The sequence below is a fragment of the Monodelphis domestica genome, chromosome 1, assembly GCF_027887165.1.
Source record: "Monodelphis domestica isolate mMonDom1 chromosome 1, mMonDom1.pri, whole genome shotgun sequence".
Classification (NCBI taxonomy): domain Eukaryota; kingdom Metazoa; phylum Chordata; class Mammalia; order Didelphimorphia; family Didelphidae; genus Monodelphis; species Monodelphis domestica.
Genome location: NC_077227.1, coordinates 170,513,352 through 170,538,628, shown reverse-complemented (window position 1 = coordinate 170,538,628; position 25,277 = coordinate 170,513,352). Strand labels below are relative to the sequence as shown.

The following is a 25,277-nucleotide window of genomic DNA, read 5'->3' as shown; positions in this document are numbered from 1 at the left end:
AAACTGTTACTCTTATAAATTGCCATTTAAATAGGAGTCAAACGAATACAGAATTTCATAAGGAAACTAAAACTCTATAAGGACTGTTATGAAAACTAAAGTGATTTAAGGTTTTAAATCTATTGATTTTGAAAATTATAAACCTAACTGAATCATGTTAACTGAAGTAAGAATAATCCAGAATAAATGTGAAGGGTGAAAGAAATAAGGATAATAAGTCTGAAGAGTATAAAACTTAGTGTCTGGACAAATGTCCATCTTTAATTTAATCTTTTGTGCTTTGGGGTTTTATTTAACCTACAGGTCTATTGTTTGGTAAGGTCCGGCTGTAGAGCTCATTGGTCTGGCTTTCCAGGGTGACTGCGCTGCCCCCAAGCTTGTCTCTTCAAACAATAAACTCCATATAATTATTCAGAGAAGAGGCCGAGCTGCTGTGACATCTGGGTCATGGCCTTTGACACAGAATCTGGGGCTAGCCAGGATTTGCTCTAAGCAACAGAAGTCAAGAGGAATAGCTAAGGGGGATGGGTGGGAAAAGAAAAGCTGAAAGAAATACTATTTTTTTAAAAGGTACAGTAACATAAATTGACGAAATTAATCTTATCCATTATCCAAAATGAGATATCTGCTTACCCCAGGAGAATGTAAACTCCCTGAAGGCAGGAACCTAGGTTCCTTTTTTTGACTTAATTTTAGCACCTAGAACATTGCCTGGCCAATATAGGCATTTAATGAATGCTTATTGAGTTGAATTCTAATTGCTTCTTCATGTCAAACTTCAACGAGTTTGGAGAAGGTTGGTTCTTCCAGAGTTTGTCTAATTCTATGATACTTTGAAGATGTTCTACTATATATCTGTACTATACTAGTTAGAAATTTTTAAAGGTTGTAGTCAAATAGTTCAAATTATGCATTTCAGAAATATTTAGTAGCATAAACATTTATTCATTTAAAATATTATTATATCTTAGATAAAAGTATAAGCTGTACTTAAGATGCAGAATAAAAAAATATGGTTCCTATGAACTAAAAGCATTCTTTACTCTCACTTTAAAAATTTAAATATCCAAGAAAAATGATTTTATATGAATATTAGTGCTATAATTGTTGTTAATTCCATGATGTTCTGTGACAATATTTAATGTTTATCTGAATGTGAATCCATCCCACCAAGTAATTCTTGTAGTGTTATATGACTTCTGACTAAACCTGAAAATGCTTACCTTTTGGTAAAAATATCCTTTCATGTAGGGGAACTAAAAAGAAAAATTAATTGTATGTGGCATTGTGATATTTAGAAGGGTTTCTTATCAATCATCTAAATTTTAAAAATATCCAAAAAATCAGAATGAAAAGACAGTTAACATTACATTGAAAAAACCCAAAGACTTCAGGAACATAGAGCTGTAACCCTTTAGGAATTTTAAAATCACATAGCATTTTATACATTTTTTTCTTATGACTTTTCATTTTCATACATTTACAAGGACTTAATGCTTTCCCCTTTGAAGAAAGACTTTAAAATTACTTTAGGATACTCAAATGTCATATATCTGGAGATGAAAATTTTCATCTAAATTTACTAAACATGATTTGTATTATAACCAAATTCCTACAGGCTGATTTGAAAGTGATATGGGGTCTCTTTTATGCTCTTCTTTTCTTGTGGGAGAGCTTTTCTTTTGTTGCTGCCAGTAGAAGGAGCATACCTCACTGGTCCTGCTTTGTAAGATGAGAACATTGCCATTAATTCTACCATTCACAATACAATCCATTTAATGGAATTATGCAAAGGAGACTTTAGGGTAAGGGAAAGATGGAAAAGTCAACCAAAACCAGCAGCACCTAACTGACATAGTTAATGACATTTATAACCTAATCATATTTGTAGTATCCATCTATGTAACAATTTATGGAATAATTTTGCAGCAAAAATTTTAAATTGTTGTCTAAAAAAACCTATATAATTATCCCTAAAATGGTATTATAAAAATATAGTTTAAGTTCTGGATGAATTAGTAGTAGGAAGTCAAGGCCTGTATCATAAATTATGTAAATGAACTAGACTCTGATTGTGAAGGAAAAAATTATAATTATGTTTTTTTTTCCCTTTAGGAGAGATATTTTGCCTAAAAGTATGGGAAAGTATAATATACACTGTTACTTTATGTTATTTAAAGGTCTGTTTAAGTAGCTGCTCTGTTCTGCCAAAACACATATATTGACTGACATATAGCATCATCTTATAAACAATATTTTTACAAACTGACAGAGAGGACCTATTCATGGCAACAAAACTTCCCCTGAAGCTATGAAATAAATTTCCTTTTAGGACTAACACTTCTCTGTTGGACTGTTATGGACTCTCCATGCCATTTTGACCCTTTTGTAAGGCAAAATGAAAATACCATCTATCATCTCCTGTAGCACAGCAACTTTGTTGTAGGTTCACAGTTTCATTGCAAAAACATCTGTGGTTTGATGACCCTCATCCCAAATCCCAACCTTCTGCTGTTATAGGAATGCATACAAGAAGGGAGGGGTAACAGCAGGTAGACTGGATTTCTTCTCAAGTACCAAACAAATATAAGTTCATTTGATTATCAATTGACTTTATCTTAATAATAAAGTAAGCAATGTTTGTTTCTGGAATATTTATAACACTCTCAAAGTTCAAATGTTTGAAATATTTATTTTAAATAATGCTAAATAATTTTTCTACAATAGATTTTAATATTAGTGAATTAAAGAATTTTGATAATCACTACTTTATTTTGATGTATGACATAGACCAAGGTAAGCTAAGAATATATTATTAACTATATACTATAATAGTCTATTCAAATTTCTAAAATCTTACTTCTATGTAAACCATAAACACATACATTTCTGGAAGAAATTAAAGTTTTTTTAAATGCTTTAAAACACATCAAAGAAGACATTAGGAAATTTCAACATATAAAATATATAAAGACAAACTAATTAGAGTACAATCTCTATTACAAATAAATTGTTGAAAGAATAATATTAAAATTAGAGATTCCTTCATAGTAAGCAAAAATGCCTATTGCCTTCAATAGAAATGCTTTATTATTGAATAACACTTTTAAAATTATTGAAAAAAATACAGACTAACCATTATGGTAATACGACAATCCAGACGAGGAGATATTTTCTGTATCCCTACTATACCTAAGTCATTAATTGTTTATAGGGGGCAGTAATGACTTTAGGTACTGTTAGAAAAAAAATGTTCAGAAGAACAACTGGTTCTTTTAGATAACTTGCACAATTACTCTAAGAACATCCCTGAAAATTCTTAAGAATCATTCTGTCTTATTGTTTACTAATATTTCTGGAATCATTTTATTTTTACCATCTCTAACTGATACAAACTCCTCTGAAGTAAGGATACTAGCCACAAATTAAACACTTCAGTCATATGCATTATGCCAAATGAAAGTCACTATTTTAATACATTTAAATAATATTCTTAACATGAAACAGATTCAGAAATGACATGTATTAGGACACTCTTTTTTGGGGAAATATTTCAAATATACTCCCTTTCCAATAGTGACAGAGTTTCCTAAGCAAAAAACAAAACAAAAAACCCTCAACAAAACAAAAAACAAAACCGTGTTTCAAAATGTTGATATCTTTTTCTAAAATGTTATTTATTGATGTAATTAACAGAAAAAGAAAAAGTGGTGGGTTTCTGTTTCCTTTTAAGAATGCTAGAAAGCTGTTGCTCTCTGTGATTAACACTCCAGATGCTGCTTTTTAAAATTTTAGAACACTGGGGTCATAAGTGGCAAAGGGAGTATTATAGGCTTTTGAAAGCTAAACCCACTGTATGAAAATAGCTTTGCCACACACAGAGCCATGGTCAATATCTATATATATCTATATAATTTTAAAGACAATATGAAATTTTTTAAAAATTAAAATTTCCCATAATGGAAAATGTTTGGAGAAAAAGGAACCATTTTCAATAATGTCCTCAATCCTAAAAATCTACAGAGGTTTGAAATATCTTACGGGTCAGAACCCAAAGTCACATCTGTCATGACTTTTCTTCTGAGACCACAAAGGTCATTTTTTTGAAAAGAGTGGGAATATATGTTACCAACAAACAAAAGAAAACATGCTAAAAATGGTTGTTGGGCAATCCAGATGGGAAAAGGTGAAAGTTCAAAAAAGTATGTTTTTTGTTTTCTCCCTACTATCCCTAAATCATTCATCTAGAAACTTACAATTTCTTAAACAAACATCCTATATGTCCCTCTTCCCTCTTATTTTCCCCTTAATATAACTTAGGTACATTTCAGTATTGTTCAATAGCAAGTTTACAAATGGTTCCAAGCAATGCCATACAGACATTTCTATCTAGAAGCAAAACATGTAAGAAATTATCTAATTCAATTTCATTATTTTCGAGATGGTGAATCTAAGTCCCAGAGATATAACATTATTTTTCTATTGCAATAGTTTAGGAAAGAATTCATTTGCTTTGAATTTCTGGAGATGGCAGTAGTTTTTTTTTTTTAGGATATTGATCTATGTCCCACACCATTAATATAATTACCTTATACCCTACTGAGTCCAAAGAAAAAGAAAAATAGTATTTTACAGTAATAATTAGATAAAATGATATACATGTCCTTATCTAAAGTGGGGTAGGTTTTTAATGTCACATCCCATCAACCACTGATCAACAACTTTTAAAGATTTTTTTGGGGGGCGGTTTGCATTATCCTGAGTAGTTAAAGCAGCCACGGTCTCTGGTATGCCAGCTGAAGCAATTTATCCGGTTGCTACAATTAACTACAATAAAATGTTAATAGAATACTTTAGAGAAGTGTCAAGAAGACACAAAAACAACAGCTTTTTGTGATTGGGAGTGATCTCTTTCTGCCTTTCATGCTTAATGTCAGAGATGACTTTTTTAAAATGCATAATGAAGATAATTAAGCTGGGGAGGATGTTCAAAGAACATCCTGCCCTAATTAGTAAGTAAATTTAGGTAGTAGTGAGTGAATTGGTGTGAAGTGTTGAGTTAGTTTTGATAGATAACATTACCCTCTTCTGACTATAAAGAATGCAAGCTCAGTTCTATTTTGTTAACTTCTCTCTATAATTAGTTATCAGATCTTATAGCACCAAATTGCCTACTAAGCAATAAATACTTTGAGAGGTTCACTGGCCGCTAGGGTGTCCACTACTACAATAGGAAGATATTAATGATTATATAACAGGGCAGATACTGCTGACTGAGGTAATTTCAGAGTATAACTTAGAATCACCCTAAAGTCCTATTATGTAGTACCTTTTATAAACTTACCAAAAGTTATGAATTATTTTCAATGACCTTTGAAAAGAAACATATCACTTATTGTGCCAAATTTAAGAAGTTACACAACCATAACTGTCTCAGGGTTTAAAATCACATTTGGACTTTTATTTTATTTACACCCTGAAAAACACACTAGAATATATTTATATTAGTACTATAAATGGTGCTCCTTTGACAACAAAGATCAGCTATAGTGGTGGCCAACCTACTATTTAGACTACAATCTTAAGATAAGGATCATTTTCATAAATTTTATAGCAAAAACTCTTTTCTAAGTGATGTTCTTTTGTATGCTTTATTATTGTTGTTCAGTTGTGTCTAACTCATCAGGACCCATTAGGGGTTTTCTTGGCAAAGGTAATGGAGTGGCTTGCCATTTCCTTCTCCAGTTAATTTGATAGATGAGCAATTTGAGACAAACAAGGTTAAGCGACTTACCCAGGATTACACAGCTAGAAAATATCTGAGGTTGGATTTGAACTCAGATCTTCCTGACTCTAAGCCTGGAGTTCTATCTATTATATTACCTAACTGCTAAATCATAAATCTCTGAGCTGTACTTTTATAAAACATATAGTATGTTTTATATATATATATATCTCAATCATATAGTATATATAGTAAGGCTAATCTGGTTCTGTATACCTAATGGTTTAGGGACTATTAAAGATTCATATGGACCAGGTTCAAATCTGAGGGCTGACCCAAAGAAATTTTCCATCTCTCTGCCATTTGTTACCTTCATTGAGGTATCCTCCAGGAAAAGCTTGCATACTCACAATGTAATTCATGGCTAGGTTTCCTTAAATGTGAGAAATAATCCCAATTGATAAGTCCCCAAGATATCAAATGTATATTATGTATAGAACTGTAAATTTCATTCAACAGAATACAAGAGACACAGAAAGGACCCACAAGAGCCCCAAAACAGACGTAGAAAAAAAACAAAGTGGTCAAATCACTGTCCTGATTAGGTCAGATTCTCAGGATCATACTGCTTAGGAAAATTCCAAATCCCCTTTCTCCATACAGGAGTTGGAGCTCCCACATATTGTCTATGAGGTATCTTCTCAGGCTGAGTGCAATCTCATGTCTGCCTTACAATGAGGACACTCACCTGGGTGGTCTCCCTGCCTCAAGTCTCTCTCCACTCCAATCCATTTTCCCAATCAGAGAGTTGCCAAAGTGATTTTCCTGAAGCATAAGTCTGACCATCACACACATACCCACCCACCAATAAATAATATCCATGGGCTTCATTATGCTCTAAAACAACTATTTGTTCCATTAAAATTTCCATTCACAATCTGGTCCCTTCTTACCTTTTTATTCTAACACCCCACCCCACCCATATACTATATAATCCAGCAACACTGGCCATATTGTTCCTTCTCTTGGCCCCTTACTTCTCACAGCCTGGAATGCTCTTCTTCCTCAACTTTCCCTCCTGGCTTCCCTCAAGACTCATTTCAAATCTTACCTTTTGCAAGAAGCCTTTCCTGCTTCTCCCCATTCCCAATAACCTTCCCTGTGAGATTATCTCCATCTACTCCTTAAATTCTTAAGCTAGAGCCCACAAACAAAAAAAAATGATAATGTATTTCAGTGTACTTGTTTTCGTTTGTAATTCCTTGCATTTCATCTTATTTAAAAGATGAAATTTTAAAACATTATGCTGAAAAGGAGTCCATAGGCTTCACTAGTCTGTCAAAGGGGTCCATGACACAAAATATACTAGGAATTTCTGATATTGTATGTTGTCTTCCCCATTAGAATGGGACCTTGAGAGTAGGGATCAGATTTTTTTCCATTTCTTTGATTGTATTTGGCTTATAGGTAAATGTTTATTTTAATAAACGCTGTTGATTAACTGTCCTCCCTGAGATGCACACAAATTCAATCCTTTCTCATTCTCCTTCTCTCTGACTCCAACAATAATATTCTACACCCTGGACTGCCTACTTGAAATCTAAGAGATTAGCAATAAATAATGAATAAATCTATAATTATGCTTTTTACAGACAATGGAGAGCCATTTCCTTCCACAAGACTTCTTCAACAAACCCAACAACAATCTTCCCAAGTTTCAATCTGTCAATCATCTTGAGTTCCTTTCTTCAGCAAAGTGGACTTACCTATACTCCATGAGATGTTACCCCTTAGCTGCCTCCAAAGATTCGCAATTTGTAATATTATTAGATTGATTGAAGCACTTGTACAATTGACAAGGAATCTTTGAACCAACCATCCCTTGCACTTGTTTTGATTCTTTTCCTTTGATCAAGATAACTACATTTACATGTTTGCATATTTAATGTGTCAGAAATAATATATTAATTCAAATGGAAATAGAAATGCATAGCCAAAACTGGCTATTTCATTTTTTCCTTAATAATTGGAAAGCTTTCTAATTCTTGACTAAATTTTGCAACCAAAGTCACCTGTATTGACTGAGTGGGCAAATGCTCTGCCTGAGATTTGAGTACATAAGGATTTAGGAAGGAATCAAACGCAGAGAAAATATATTACAACATACACAGAAGACTAAAAGCATTTCAATACTTTTTGTTTCATGAACTGAAAAAATATCCAGTATGTATATTCCAGAAATACATTATTTCTAGATAGCTATTTATTATTACTCTGATAATAATGAACCAAATATGATGATATATAAAGAAAGAATTAGTGTGGATTTACTTTGAGAAAAAAATTTTTAAAAGAGGGAAAACTCTATGATAAGAAAAGGTAAGACTGAGATAAGATATTTCATGTTTGCTAAAATTGACAAAATTTACCAAAAAGTAAAAGAACACCTTTAGAAACATCATTTAACCAAAAATTTAAAAAGGAAGAAAAAGGTTGCTTTTCCCATTTCTGATCTACATAGATAAGCTAAACAACTGAAAATACATTTCAAAAAAATTCAAACTTTAAGAAATATGCTATCACTAAAAGCATATTTGTTTAGCATCAAATGCAAAATTTCTTTAAACACTGAGGCATAAATTTTCATGTTAAGGTATTGGAATTATGCTGACTAGTAATAAATAAAAATTACTTCCTCAACAATTCTGTAAAAACTACGAATAAAGGAGACTCATATAGTTGTTCTTTGTACCTTCAGAGTCTAACAAGTGATCCTGACAAAGTAAATAAAAGTATTTAACAAATACTGAAATATTTTATTGAATGAATGAAACCACTAAATTTTAGTAAAATCCATCATCAATTTATCTTTTTATTGTTATTTAAACTTTTTATTGTTATTTAAAATAAAGTAGAAAAATAAAAGTAGAAAAAAAATCTTTAAATGTTAAAATTGGTCCTATATAACATAATGCTTTCCTCTGCCTGTTCTGAAGTCTCTTTCATGTGCTAATGGTGGCATTTTTCAAACTCATTCCCCTTTGACTTACTTAGACCTTTAGGGACCTCACACATCTAAAGGCTCTTCACATTCACCACAAACTTTGAGAGTGGTCTGTGGAGATGGCAGGCAGTATGATTAATGGACAACGTTGATTTAATTTCCTAAAACAGGACTTCTCCCTTTTTAAAGGAGATGCTGTTTACAATGCATGCTTCAAGTATTTTATCTTCCTAATAAATCTTTACATAATACAATAATGAAGAGTTTATTTTAAGTTTTAACCCCTCACATTAAGAAAAAATATCAGTTGAAAGTGTAATGTAGAAACGTATGTGGAAATTTATAACATGTAATTGGTAAAACAAGTAAATAAATCAATAACATTTAAAAATAAAATAAAAGCTCAACCCCAGAAAAAAAGTTTAATCTAGAAAGAAAAAAATCCATTAGAGTATGAAAAACACCTAAGTTAAACATTTGCTTTTTTCTTTGATCATTGCAGAAAATAACTTTGTAAAAGGTTTTCTGTTAGTAAATGAAATAAAGAAAAACTCCAAACAAATAACAAGTTTAATAAAGAATAATTATCAAGCTACAAATAAAATGCTAATTAGTAGTTAAAATATGTTTATGTTTAACAAGATATATATATAAAAGTTAACATAATGTACATGAAGACATTCATCTACTAAAATATAAGAACTCATAATAAATTCCATTCTAGCCAAAGAGACATTAAGACGTGGTAAATATATATGAGAAATATGCAACAAATTGCCAATTACAACAATTAAGCTCCCAATTTTTTGTTTTTAATTTATAAAATTATTTGAAATAAGACAATTTATTAGTGAAGAAATATAGCTTCATCAATTAAAATGCTCATATGTAATTTTCACATTTTAAAGCTCCAGAGATACTAGGTTTTTTAAAATTTCTCTAACAATAAAAAGTATGTTTTTTTTGTCACTCTGACTTTTGGATCTTTGATCCATTTCAAGAGTTGTTTCATGAAATGTTGCTTTTCTTTTCCCAAAGGAAAAATGATACAGATACTTCATGTAGGGGTTTGTTTTGGAAATGGGAGTTGAGGAGGTTTTGTTAGTGTTTGTGTGCAAAGATTATTCTAAGGTTTTAACTACCCCCAACATTTGACTCAAGCTGTCCTTTTTCTACCAAAAAGAAGTTATCTGTAAAGAGCACAATCAGTATTTCCCTTTTCATTTTATGGTATGGTAAAAATGCATTGTTACTTAAAATAATGAAATTTCCTTCTCCTATTTATTCTTCCTACCAACACAGGGGGCCTTACTTTATTAAAGCCCTTTTAAGTTAGGCAAGTGAAGTGAGGTTATATAAGTACTGTAAATCTTTACTCAGTGCCAAAGGTCAAAAGGTTATCTGTGCTCTGCAGTTTTAGGGCAGAAAGATTTTCTTTACTCTTTTTAACAAGAAAGCAAACTTCAGAATTCAAGTTACAGCAGAAGTCCAAGCTAATTTGAGAACTAAAAACAGAGTTAAATCTTTCTATGAATAAAAATGGTTTCTTCCAGGAAAATGTCAAGGTTGTGATTTTATAGGAATAAAAGTAGGCTGCAAAGCTTATGCCTCCAACACCTTACTTCTTCCTTCCCCCTTTTTGTCTGGCAAGAGTGAATTTACTGCACAGATGCTAAAGTAGTAAAAGCAACTTCAAATCTCCCTAAAACACAAATGCATGTATTTCAGTCAACTGAAGAGACTTTTATTTATTTAATCTTAAATTATATATATATATGTAGCTGGGTTCACTCACAAATAAAAATATGACTCAATAATAAGCCATATTTTTCACAAATTCTCAAATGGTTTAGAACCTATGAAATGTGATGATTTGATTTGTTTAAAAACTGAAAGCATTTTACTTTAAAAGATTGAAGAACTGGATGTTTTAAAACAAAAATTACAAAATAAGATTTTAAAAGTTTAAAATGATATACACTAAAATCACTGCAACTTCTGTGTAGTCTGAAAATATTTCTGCCTCCAATGCGCTTTGAAAACTTCAGGATTTTACGAACTGTCAGCTTCATTGGAAAGATAAAAACAAAAAGCAGGGAATGAGGAGGGAATCTGTCCCTAATATTTATCTTACTGTATGTACTAGATACAGCTAAGTGGTCCAATGGATAGAGTATTGGGCCTGAAGTCAGAACATTTGAGTTCAAATACACCCTCAAAAAGGCTATGTGACCCTGGGCAAGTCATTTAATTTGTTTGCCTCAGTTTCCTTATCTGTAAAATAAGCTAGAGAAGGAGATGGCAAACCACTCCAGTATTTGCCAAGAAAATCCCAAATGGGGTCATGAAGAGAAAGAACTGAAATAACTGAATGATAAAAACAAGAACAGTAGGCACTATCTGCTTTCTGGGTATCTCCTGGATAGAGCAGGCAAAGGAGATACAGTGTGTGTAAATGTAATATACTGTATATATTTGCAGCTGTGCTGTTAAGATACATAGGAACAAGCCTGTTTTTCAATCTACCAGGAGGAGCTATGATAAAAGATAAAGTCAGGGTGAACAAAAGCTACTTCCATGAAAATACCCTTCGTATAACTCATCTTCCCTAATTATATCGGCAAGACTTTTGAAGTCAGAGGTCCTAGACCCCTATCTCAAATATCTTTAATTCAAGATTCAAAGGTTGAAATTATACAAGTCTGAAATTTCTATAAATGCATTTTGAATAATCAGTTTTGTATCTGGAAGGGGCTGTTAAGAGTCTCATTTGGTTTTGTCCATTTATTTTTCAGATGAAATACTGAGGCCCAGAGAGTCTGTGACTTGCTCAAGGTTACCTAAGTAGTTTGTGGAAGAAATGAGACTAGAATCTAGGACCCTTAATTTCCACGGTTCATTCATTATTCTCTCCAAAATACTATGCCTTCTTCCATCAAGAGATGATGATACAACTACTTTTGTTTCACTGTATTATTTAAGCAATAGCAAACTTAATGCCTGATGATAAATACTTCCAAAAAGTTTAAGAATGTAGAACATCTTCAGGTATTTTGTCCAGGAATGCAATTTGATATCTGGCAAGCATGTCCTTTTAGCTGTACTGTGTGGCAAAACCTTTGTATGACTCTGCCTCTGATTCCTTTTCCTTACAGCCTTTTCACATTCTTCTACCCTAAAGGAAACTTTTCTATACTCAGAAATCAAATAAAATGAAATAAAAATATTTTTCAAATCAAGTAAAATGAATTTGTCTCTGCCTAGGCAAGCATTCCCTTCGATGAGCTCAAAATTCCACTATCTCTGAAATTGAAGGACTTTTGTTCAAATCTTGCCTCTTATACTGTAAAGGTTTGGATGAATCATTTGCTTTCCTTTGTCCTTGGTTTCTTTACTTACAAATGAGAAGTTTGGCTACATCATCTCTGAGGTGATTGCCAGCTTTCATTCTAAGATCCTAGAATTCTAAGTATATAAAATTCCTCTAGAACTATGTAGCTCTAAAAGGTGCTGAAATGAAAAAGTAAAGCATATAATTATCCTCCAATTTATTCTCTCCCCAAAGTTTTTTCTCCCTCTGTATCGATCTAGGTTGATCTTCCCTAAGCTAACTTTCCAAAAGGTACCAGTAGAAAGTCAGAAGGTTAGGTCTAGAAACGCCCATATAAGATAATTTTCCCTCTTCTTTTATATAGGAGGTCACTGAGGCCCAAAGTTCACTGAATTATTTAAGGTTATAAAATATTTGGATATGGGACTTAAATTCTCCACTCCATTGTATTTCTTCACCCAGATTAATACTGATAGAAGTATAACCCCACAATATGGGGTAAGCTCATCCACCCTGCTTTCCTTCCTTCACTAGGATTAGTTTTCCCTGAAAGGACAGAAATCAGACCCAGGACCTAATCCACTTATTTTCCAGAGGCACCTTCTTGATCTCCTAAAGTCCCACCCTCATGGTGTCTTGCACTCTCCAACATGATGAATTTCTGCAGATCAAGTGAATCACCGCATTCTTCAGCAGATCCTGGCTAGATGACCAGATGCATTTCCATTTGGTGATGAGGAGGGCTGAGCCCAAAGGAGCTAAGTATCACTCAGTCTTTGTTGCATCTCCTTGCTGTGGTAGGATAAACAAACTCAACCTCCTTTTGCTAATTGTTCCATGACTTTTGAAGAGACCCATTCTGTCTCATCGTGGAGCCTGAGAGTGCTGACATATGAGCCTCTTCCAACACATAGGCTATGGAATAGGTTCCACTTGAATTGTGCTCATTTGATTCACCAAATACATATTAAACGTTTTCTATGATGTCCTTATGGAAGCAGCTTAGCTGGCTCAGATAGGAACTCAGACACTTACCAAGTGACTCTGGGCAAGTCACTTAACTTCTGTTTCCCTTCATCTATTGAAGAAGGAAATGACAAAACATTCCAGTATCTTTGCTAAGAAAACTTCATGGAAAATATGGTCCATGGGGTCATGAAGAGTTAGACACAACTAAATGACTGAACAACAACAATCATAATGTGTTTTGGGTACAAAGACAGAGATATGAGACAGACCCTGCTCTACTGAAGCTGAAACAAAAACCCCTACTCCCAATAAACTTACATTTTACCAGGAGAGACATTGAATATACATAATATGTGTATATATATGCATATATATGAGAGATATATGCATGTTATAAATATATTTTATATGGATTTACAGAAAAGTAAAAATATGCTTTAACATGGAAGGGTAAAATAAAATCATTTCAAACCAATCTGCACTCATAGGCTAATGTCCTGATTATAGAAATGCATAGGAAGTTTTGGTTTAAAAATTCAAATGTTTGGATTTGTAAAAAAAATGAGGCCCAAAAGAATTGCATTTAGTATCTTGAAATGTAGCAGAGAAATTAATGTTTACAATTTCTGTTCATTTGTCCAAATGAATAAAGTACAGTGGAAGTACTCCTTGAAGTCTGAATTGTAGTCTCACTATGGTTTAGCTTGAAAATGGATTAAACATTGTCTAAGATAGTCATTTAAAGTAATTAATGGGAGTAAAAATAAAATACTTTAAAAAACTCTTCTATTTGTTTTAGCTTGTATTTATACTTTGCTAGTCATTTTCCAAGCTACACAGTAGGTGGCTTTCAAAACAACTCTTTTATAAGAGAACACTAACTTTAGTTAAATGAACCCTATTTTGAGGCCTTTCCGAAAGGAAAGAATGAAGGAATGCAATCATAAAGATTCACTGTTGGACAGTGTCTGCTAATAGGAGAAACCATATTAAAGCACAGAAAGAACTGAATCTAGAGGTAAAAAAATGTGTGGTATGCACCCGAAGATCTTACCCTGTAGTGAATGGAAGCAATAATGTTAATGGAATTTTACATAGAGCTCAGAAAATAGTTGAAAAATAAATGAAGAGTAATCTAACATAAACAAATGTCATTGTAAAAACAGAAGCTCTTTAAGGTAGTAGAACGTAATCTAGTCATTAAGCTTAATGACTTCACTATTGAAACTTACTTTCCAAATACCTTTAAAAGACAAGAATTCGACTTCTATTTAGAATTAGATTTGAGTTAACTGATTTAAGTAGTCACTGAAGTCCAATAGCAAGACAAAAGTCAGGACTGGTTTTGGCCTGGGATGCAGTGGATGACCATGGCATCTTTGATGTCTGGCCAAGTGATTCAAAGCAAAGGAAAAAAATTGTTCTCATCCACCCATCCCACAGGGGAAAGTTTTCATTTAGTTGGGGTAGACACCTTCTTAATTCATAGGTTGGTTTGTGGTCCATTAGCTACCACCAATCTGGTTTAGTCCATCTGCAGTGCTTAGAGTGCTAGGGCTGGAGGCAGGAACATTCATCTTCCTCAGTTCAAATCTGGCCTCAGAAACTTACTAGAAGTGTGACCCTGAACAAGTCACATAACCTAATTGGTTTAGTTTCCTTATTTGCAAAATAAGCTAGAGAAGGAAATGGCAAATCACTTCAGTATCTTTGCCAAGAAAACTTCAAATATGGTCACAAAGAATTGGACTTGTTTGAAGTCACTAAACAAAAAAAGATGGTGAATTGGGCCTGTTGAAGTGGGAGGGCTGCCATTCCTTAAAAGGATAGGAATTATACATTTATATTAGTGGAGGGGAAAGGACCTGTATTTTAGCCTTAGATGCCACTGTTGCAAGACAGCTCTGGGGTCTGGTGAATGATCAGAGCTGAAAACCCTAGGGACAGAATTAGGCAAATTATAGGGGAAATGTGATAAAGAATAAATAAAAGAAACTGAAATTTCTTGAGTAAAGGAATGTACAAGGGCTGTGTTTTTCTCATAATTCATATATAAACAAATTGATCCTTAATATTTTACATTTTCATACTTGGTTTTTGAAATATAAAGCAAACAAAATTTAATTATTTTATGTGTCATTATGCAGAACTAAGAATATATTATTTTGTTGCATCCAGAAAAAAAGCTTTCTATTTCAGACCTATCTTTATTAACCAAGTTCTAGATTAAAACTTTCATGAAGCAAGTAAAAACATCTAACATAATCTATCCTAAACACAACTGTGAGGTTTTGGTTCTGAATTCATTAGTAGAAATAACAATATTTTTATTTATTCAATTGCTTATATTTTTTTTGTTCTAGTGATTAAAGTAGGACACTTAAAATAAAGGTTCTAAAACATCATATTCTAGTTACTACTCACAAATATTTCTGTTTAGAAATTGAGACTAAATATAATGGATCTCTCTTGGCATCCTTTTTTCTATGAGAATACTTGTATATATATGCTTTTTAAAAAGAATGATAGAATGTTTTGGTCTAGGGAATAGATTAACAATCAGATTTTTATAAATATTCAATGAAATATGAACATTTATATTTTTAATATGTTTCTTTTGTTATGTCTTTCTTTAGAAAAGATAAAAGACAACTTTGCATCTTATATTAAATATACTAAAAATATAGACTAGGGTGCCTTAAAAAAAAGTTTGTCTCTCACTAACGATCCTTTTTAGGGATTCTGGACAGAGGAATCTTATACTGGTATAGGTTTGATTAGATGACCTCTGAAATCTTTTTTGACTCTATACTTACATGATTCTAGGAATGAAAATAGGGCTGTAATACTGGATGGGATTTTAAATAGTGGGGCAGTTTTGTTGAAAAATTTTATAGTACTCTGCTGTGATGGTAAAAACATAACAAAACAAAGGGTTATTATATATTAATATTTTTAAAAATTGGAATTATTTACTCAACTATCAGCCTATAGTCATTGTTACTAAAACTGCTTTCCAGTTTGCTTTTGTTTGGAATATATGAAAAAAAGATGGTCTGAGAGAAATTCATCTCAAAAAGCCAGACCAGTTTCTCAACTTTCATTCTTTTGAAGATTCTATTTTCTTTGTTTCCTCTAAATAATTTCTTCCCCTATATACCATCTTATAAAATATTTTTTAAAGTTCTCAAAATGTTACCACAACAGCTTATAAAAACTGAGTATCTGCTGCTTTTCGCTTAACTTTAATTTCAAGATTTCAGAGTAATTTCTGAGATACAAAAACAAAGAAAAAATATATGAACTAGTTATTTCAGTATAGTTATCCAGAGTTCAGAAATTAAAAAAAAACAAACCCTAGTTTCCTTTAATTTATTGTGGGGGAATAGAACATTTTCCAAAAATGTAATGTAGGTAAAGTTAAATATTATGTGTAGAATAATGAAGAAAGTTTTAATGATCATATATTTACAAGGAGCTAAACTGACCATTATGAAAAAATTAGGACAAAACACACATCTGCTGAACCTTAGTGTATAAAAGAAGTGAAGGTTGTCCACAGTCTGATGACTATGTACCTTTCTAGTCTCCCCCCAACCCATACTGCTCCTCTTCATGAAATTATGTTCTAGCCAAACTGGAAAACCCAGCTGTTTTCTGAATCTGAGACCCCCACCTCCTTCCTGCTGCACAGGCAAGTCTTTCATGCCTTTAACCCTCTCCTCCCTCTTCATTTCAACTTCTCTGAATTCTTGTCCGCCCTCCAAAATTCAGCAGGCACCATTTCCTTTGTAAAGCCTTCTCCATCTCCTCAGGTGTTAATTAGTGGCTCTTTCCTTATTTAGTTTTCTCTGTGGTAAACTTATTTGTTTGTGAATTTGTGGTATAAAACCAGCAGATTGTATAATCCCCAAGGAAATCAACTATTTAATTTGTCTTGCATATAGTAGGCACTTAATAAATGTTTGTTAAAATGTTAGTGCCTAAAACCTAAAATTATTATGTTTTAAATTATCAAAGTAAATCAAAACAGGAACATTAACATGTTTTTAATAGTTTTTTAAGCACTGAACTATGCTATAATTGTCTTTTTAAAACACATATTTCTAAAGGTTAGAACCTTCCTAGGGGGCTGATAAGAGTTGGTGGGATCCTAAATTACCTTCACGGATAAAAACTTGAAGCTGACATATATAAGTGGCTTTATGATTTACATGAATTATCTTACTTGATTCTTACAATTCCTTTATGAGGAAAGCAATATAGCAGTAGTACTATGATCATTCTACAGATGATTTGTCCATGGTCACGTATAGAGCTACTAGTAAAATCACAGAATTAAGACTTGAAATGCAACTCAGAAGTTATTTAGTCAATGAGGAATTCTTAACCTGGGGTCTATAAACTACGCTACCTATGGGGAGATCCTTGGCTAGATTTCAGGTGGTCTGTGAACTTACTTGTACAAAGAAATAATTACATCTTTATCTTCACTAATCTCTAACTGAGATTTAATATTTCCCTCAATTTCAAGGTAGGTAAAAACCATTATTTTGAAAAGGGGTCCATAGGTTTTACCAAAGTCAATTATCAAAGGGATTCATAATACAAAAAATAATCCTCCCTATGATCTATCTGGCAAACCATTAGCCAGCCCCTGTGCCCCAATGAGAGAGAAAGTCGCCATCAACCAGTTCCATTTTTGACAGTTCTTTTAGAAAGTTTTCCCCAACATCAAGCCTAATTTGTCTCTTTGCAACTTTCAACCAATGCTACTAGTTATTCCTTTTGGGGTTAAAAAGAATTACCCAAATCCCCCATCCATGCATGTGACAGTTCTTTAAATTCTTGAACATAACTTCATTTGAACCTTGAGTATTTTCTTTTCTAAGTTGACTATCCCTAGGTTCCTTCATTCTATTTTCATATGGCATGGAATCAGGGTCCTTCACTACCCAACTTTCAATATCCTAAATTATGGTGCCCACAGCTGAATATAATGCTCCAGAAATGGCATGATCAGAGAGCAAAGAACAGTAGAACTTTTACCTCCTTGTTCTTAGAAAATACCTTTTTCAATGCAGCCCAAGACTTCATTACTTTTTTTTTTTGGTTGCCATATCACACAACTGACTTCTAGAGGAGAAGAAAGGAGGTATTTATATGGCACCTATCATGTTCCAGGTACTGTGTAAAGTTCTTTTTTTCCTCTTAAACAAATATAATCTTATTTGATTTTCCCTCAATCATTCTGGGTAAATGCTATTATTATTATATTCATTTTACAGGTGAGGAAATTGAAGCAAACTCTGCAGTAAAGTGACACACAGCTAGTAAATATCTGATATCACATTTGAACTGAAGTCTTCCTGATTTCAGGTCCAGAGCCACAAGTTGCCTTTTCTGTTGAGTGTTCAGTCCACTAAAACTCACTAGATTTTTCTCATACAAAACTTTTTTCGGTTTCTAGCCATTGTCCAGGTGGGCTATCTCTGTAGAGATGGGCTCTGCCCTCACCTTTACCACCAACACTGACTAAATGTCATGAAAGGTAGCTAAACTAGCAAGGTGCTCTGCAGGAAAGACAGGATAAGTCACATGCCAAACCAGGCACCACCTCAACTGCCACCTATTTCTCTGATCAGAAGAGAGGTAGCCTAATACTCTATGGCCAAAGCCCTGCAAACAGTACCATTGCCAGCTCACTTCCAGCCTCCCCTTGCAGCAACTCCTGCAGAGACACAATCTAGAAATTGCTTCCTGGACCACCAGCCCTGCTTCCAGCCCAGCCCCCATCACTTAGAGAAGCAACCCTGTGGAGATATGACCCGGCAACTTCCTCCAGAGCACAGTAACCCACAGCTACACAAGATCTAGGAAAGCCAGTTCTCACCACCAAAGTGTTTGGAACTAACAAATGTTTCAGCATCAACCATCAATATTGCTTTATTGATGAAAATGACAAAAAATAATTCTTTTTGTTTCAAAATAAGGATGGTGAACTCTTTTAAAATACATTGTCTTCCCCTAGGAGAATACAAACTCCTTTAAAGCTATGACTATTTGTATCTCTAGAGCTTAGTATGTTACTTTGCATATAGGAAACACTTGAAAATTTAGTTTTCATTCATTCAGTATTTATGTGATAGTTGTAAAGTTGAATTTTAAAACTCAACTATAAGACTTTTTACATTTATCACAACTAAATTTCAGGATATTATTGAGTAAGCCTAATGTTCTAGGTTTGTCAAGATCTTTTCTAATCTTGATTTAGTTATCCAGTGTGTAGGGCTGCCTTTCCCTTTTAAACCATTTGTATTAACTGCCAACTTCAGTTGCCTTTATCTGTCACTAATAAAAAAAAAATTGTTAACTCTCAGAAAGTCAAGCACATATCTCTGGGCACTCAACCAGAGATTGTGAAGTAGCAAAGCTTAGATTCAAACATAGGCTTTTCCAACTATGCCACCACAAATACTCCTGGACAACAAGTGTAAAAAAACTGCAAGTAATTAGAGAAAAAGGTATTCTGGATGATTAAATGAATTTATTGTTTATAGCAAAGTAAACTAGAAAATTCTTTTTTGTTTTAATGTTATTACTAAATACAATGAAAACAGCTCACAGGCAAGGCCCATCCTTATATCACTCTATCCCCTAGAGAAAGTATTACAGTTGCCTTGTACCCAGAAGACATATAATAAATATTTTGTGAATGAAAATAATTTGTAAATTAGTTGGTTTTCTTACTAGAAATCTAAAATTCTTGTATTAATGGAAATGATGGTTTATTTACTTATTAGATTGTTAGGTAGAGATATGATAGAAAACAAAGCAATGGATGAATTTCAGGACATCAGAGAAAATGATTGCATCAAATACACAATAGTTATTTTGAGATTGCCATTCAAATGTTTCAGTCAAACTGAATTTGTACATTTTAATCAGCTAGATTTAGGGGGTTGCTGTAGTTGGTACAAAATGGCTTACAAATGAACAGTTGTTAAATTTTCAGTGTGAGCATTATACTCTGGAAATCATAATGCTACAAGCCAGAGCTTGCTTTATTATTTTATTTGTCTAAAATTAATAAAATGATGGAGAAAATGCTTATATTACAAATTAAACTTATAAGTATGTTTGGGTTAAAAAAACTTTTTTTCATAAAAGAGAACTGGATGGTAAAAATGTACCAGCACATCCCTGATAATATTACATTTAATATTCCACTTAACAGGTAAAATAAGTTCTTGTTAAGAATCTTTCATGATATAGTATAGAGTGTTATTTTTAATATAATTAAAAGCAGAGTGAAAGCAAGTATTCAGCATTCAAAGCACAAACAGGATTCCTTTAACCTACTGCCCTCTGGTCACATCATTCTCCTTTAAACAGGGGCCAACTGCCAGATGCTGTGACTAAAAATGGTCACAGATGGTCAGTTGTCCAGTTAACACAGCATACTGCTTTCCCTAGGATATATACTGCAGAAGAAAAAAAAACCTGACAATGGTCACAGAGTCTAGTTAAGACTGCAGGTTAATTTGGCCAAAGTTAAACACTCCCTGAAAATAAAAATAATTTTTTCATGCATTAAAAAAAGATAGGCCTTATGTTGTAATTTACAGAAAAGACTAACTCCTTAAACAGGAAGAAATATATCCACATGAAACCCTTGAGAAACAGAATTCTACTTCTAATAGTAATAATAATAGAAGACTTATAAAGTGCTTTAAAATTTACAAAACATTTTACACATGCATTATCTCAATTGATTTTCATAACTCCATGAGGTAGTCATCATTATCCCCACTTTATGGATAAGGAAACAGATTCAAAGAGGAAAGCAACTTAGCTGTGGTAGCAAAGCTAGTATATTTTGCAATAAAGAAGTATGAAAAGGGAAGTGTCTATCCAAATCCTAATTATTCTTCAAAACCAATTCAAGATCTATTTTCATGAAATCTTCCCTGACTACTAAAACTCACACACACTAAGACTACTAAGACACACAAGAGTATCAGAATTTTAAAGTTGGAAGGAAAGCGCCAAATACCTCTGGTACCTCACCATTTGGCTGGAAAGTAATGAAGTCCTCTTAAAACTTCCATTTAATGCAGATATCCAGGCTAAGTATTTCTTCATTTCCCAAGCCTCCTCTGGACTTTTTCATCATGTCCCAGAAACCTCTTTAGCCAGGAAGCTCACTTCAGCCTTAGAATTCACAAACTCTGCTCTTCCTCTGACTAGATGTCTCCTCCAAGTCATCTCTTCATTTCCTACCAGGTAATGTTCCTCTAGAATTCTACATATGTCTGCCACTACCACCCTAGCAGAATATCTTTCTTTTTATCCAAATTTCACCATTCCCTCTGATCTTTTCAGCTTCCCATTATGTTGTCTTCATCAGAATGTAAGCTCCTTGAGAAGTTCTCCTTTCTTCTTTGCTTGATTTTGCATCCCCGCACTTTGCACAGTGCCTGGAATATTATAAAGACTTAATAAAGACTTGTTGAATGACTGACTGACATTTAAAACAATTCAAGTCAACAAGCTTTTATTAAGCATCTTCCATGTTGACAGGCACTATGCTAAGTGCTGAAGATCCCAAAAAAGGGCACAAGAAAATGTATACACTCAAAGTAGAGGAGGCATTATGAAAAACAACTATGTACCAACAAGCTGTATAAAGGATAAACTGGTTTCCAGTCCTAAGTCTAGTATGTATCCCCAATGATTTCAGCTATTAGATTCTGTCCAATATCTCAGACTATCAGAATCTTTCTGGATGACTATCATCCTTGGTGTGGGCTATCTCTTGCATTGTTGTGTCAAATGCAAATATGAGTAGCATACCATTTATTCCTTTGTTTGAATCACTGATAAAATATTAAACAGTTAAAGGTCAACCATAAATCCACCTTAGATATCCTGAGAAGTTGAGATCAAACCATTAATAAAACTCTTTAAGTCTTAAACAGTTCTTAATTCATCTAATTGTACTAATTTGGGCTGACATCTATGTTTTCATAATAGAATCATGTAATTTGTTAAATATTTTGCAAACTAGAGATAAACCAGATGTCTACATTTTTAAAACTTTATAATGCATACTTCACCTTTATGTTCATCCTGATCACTTTCCTTTGATTCCAAATTCTGTACATATCTTTAAAAAATCTAAGTTGTTTGGCAAATTCTTTGTGCATTATCACCTAGAATTTCATTTTTGAAAGCTCTTTAGCCTTTCTGATCTGTCTTCTCCTGTAGAATGTTAGGTCAATGGGATCCTACCTTTTAGCCCTTTAACATATGCCTCCCCAAACTTTAGGGTGCATGCCAGATTATCCCAGCTTTCTTCTCTTTTTATATCATATCTTTAGGAGAAAATGTTTCCTCTCCCAGAGGTTCATATCATTTCCACTCCAGCAAACATTTTCTGTTAGTGAGAATCAGATCTCGATTTCAAATTTCCCACTGGGGAGGTTCTCCCACCTTTTTTAAGGATGAAATTATTACGATATGTCTAAGCAATTGTTAGTGTCTGTGCTTAAGCCAGAGAAAGGTCCAGCAAATGCACCTATCATTATACTATCACATTTCTGTTCTGGACTTACAACTGTCTCCTGAAATATTATTCTTTTTAGGTGGCCTATAATATATTTGTATAACATATTACTTTAGTTTTCCCCTCCATTTATCTTTACCTAAATTATCTTAGCCGTGCTCCCTCCCTCTGGTTGCACATAACCTTCTTAGTGTACAATGTTACACCTGTCCTAACTCCTTTTTACCTTTTCTGTTTCTTTAACCAAGTCCTGTGAACTTCTAGGTCTTTTAACTGATACTTTTCTTCCTTATCCCCCATTCAAGTCTCCTACCTCACTTCTGTCTCTGAAATTCTACAGCACTTTTTTCTATTCAATACAACAATATATTTTGTTACATAGGATTTTATATGTTTTTGTTTCATAAATATTACTTTGTCTTCTGGGAAAGAAAGTAAATATATTAAAGGCAATTTATACTTCTTTTAAGTTATTACTTATTTGTGACAGTTCCAAAAAGGAAAGGGTAAAGAATATGGTGATAAAATAGTTAGAAGACAAAATAGATAAATTGATAATGGGGGGTATAGGGAAAATGGTTCTTCTAGCAAATAGGTAATGAAGAAATGCTGACAGGAGGAGGCAGTAACAGTTAATTAGCAATATATTCAGTTCCAAAAGTTCTTGTATGTCAGTCTTGATATTCCTTGATGGAGTTTCCTCATAATGAATTCCTATACTAATGAAGTCACAGTTCTTTGACATGATAAAACATTTTTTTCCTTAATACCATTCAGAATATGAAATACATTTTTAGGTTCTAGATTTTTAAACAGTTTCTTCGATTTGATATTTTCATTTTTGTTTATCTGTTAGATCTATTTAACTTTGTGAGAAGAACACTGAAGTCTCCTATAATTGTTATTAGCTACATTTTTCTGCAATTCAGTTAACTTTCCTTTTTGAATTTAGACTTTGCCATTTGATGCATGTACATAATTTTGATGTTGATTCTATATGTAATGTAGTTTTCCTTGTTTTATTTTCTTGTTATTATGGATTTTTATTTTTCCTTTCTCTGATAGCATGCTTATAGCTCCTGCTTTAAAAAAAAGTGCCTGACACAGTAAATTTTGCCTCAGCTACTGATCCTTTCTATATGTGTCTTTACTTTTTGATGGTTTTTTCTTATGTGAATAATTGTTGGTTTTTTTCTTATCAAGTCTTGTCATTATCTTTCATTTGAATAGATTATATAGTCCAATTATACTCAAAGTTATGATGCTTATGCTGGCATTTTCCTCTACTTATTTCTTTTGTATTTATTTTTATCTCCTTCATTCAAGTCAATATTTTGTCCCTGCAATTAAGTTTGCTCATATTACTTTGACACTCATATATTCCCAAAAGGTTCTCCCTTCTATCTCCTCTAAATTTATCTGTTCTATCCAAAGTTCTTGAATGTAAATAATTTATTTATTTATTTATACCTCTTTTTGTCTACTCTTTTCCTGAACAGTTAAATTATTCAAAATACCCCTACCCTTTTACTTTAAAAACTTCCTTTTGGTTTTGTTATTCTCATTACTTCTCTCCCCTTTGAACCTATTCTGAATGGTTTTCTTTGTTCTGATTTTCTGACTTACTTGTTTATTTTTTTTAATTGTCTGTCATAAAGGTAAAGCTTCTGATGTCCTGGGTTTGAACTCTCTCTTTTATCCATTTTCTATGTTAATGTCTTTGAAGTTCCCAATCCTTTCCTACTTTCTGTTTGCTGTGCCTCATTCTTATAAATATAAAATTGAGAAGGAAATAATTTCCCATGTGATAGGAGCTATTATTTGTTCCAAATAGTGAGGCCCAATTTTACTCACTGTTTTTACCATGATCCATCTCCATTCCTAAAGCTATGTTAATCTTATATCTAGTTATATTTCTCATTGCTACACTGGGTACTGGCTACTCAGGTTTTTAAACAAAAATCTGTTGATCAACTTCAAGTCCTTATGTTTCTATTCTGTATTTTTATTTTACCCACCCAAAATAATTAACTATGACTAATCTAATACCCTATTAGAAGTATACATTGGAGAGAAATTGAGATATAAAGTCAAGGGAACATAAGGAGACAAAACGAGAATTTGAAATTTTGAAAAGCTTCTAACAATAGAAGAAACTGTTTTGTTGTAAGTTGTAGTGGTTTAGGAAAGAAACACATTTTAAATTATTTTCCTATTTGTTACTATATTTGCTTTTTCCTATTTTAAGTGAATTCTTTTGTCTTACTTTGCTAGGAAAAAAGAAATAACCAAGTTATACACTCACCTAAACCACTAATTGTATGAAGAAGGTCACTAGCATCCAGAAGAACTGGTCCATTCTCCTGCTGCCCTTCCTCTTTGTAATATAGCTTGTAGCCCTGAACAGTTGCTGTATCCTCAGAATCTTGCTGCCACCTCACTGTAATCGTGGTACAATTCAGAGGTTCCAAACGTAATTCTGGAGATTTGGGGGCTGGAGATTTAAAGATAAAAAGCATAATCAAGTAAGAAAAACATAATATCTACATAAGTATTGCATTTTAGGTTGCACTTAGAGACATAGAGTCAAGGATTAAGGAAGCATGAGTGTTCCTTTCTCAAAGATGAACAGATCTAACCGATAAATGAAAAGTAAAGCATCAAGTTTAACAGAGAATTG

At 32.9% G+C, this 25,277-nt stretch overlaps 1 protein-coding gene across 1 annotated transcript in view; it reads right to left on the bottom strand.

Annotated features, from left to right (window-relative positions):
* Positions 1-25,277, bottom strand: part of PRTG (protogenin) — a 135,783-nt gene that overhangs the window by 29,981 nt on the left and 80,525 nt on the right. Inside the window, exon 11 of the mRNA XM_003339999.4 lies at positions 24,903-25,091. Coding sequence (XP_003340047.1) covers positions 24,903-25,091 — 189 coding nt within the window. The remainder of the gene's footprint in view (positions 1-24,902; positions 25,092-25,277) is intronic.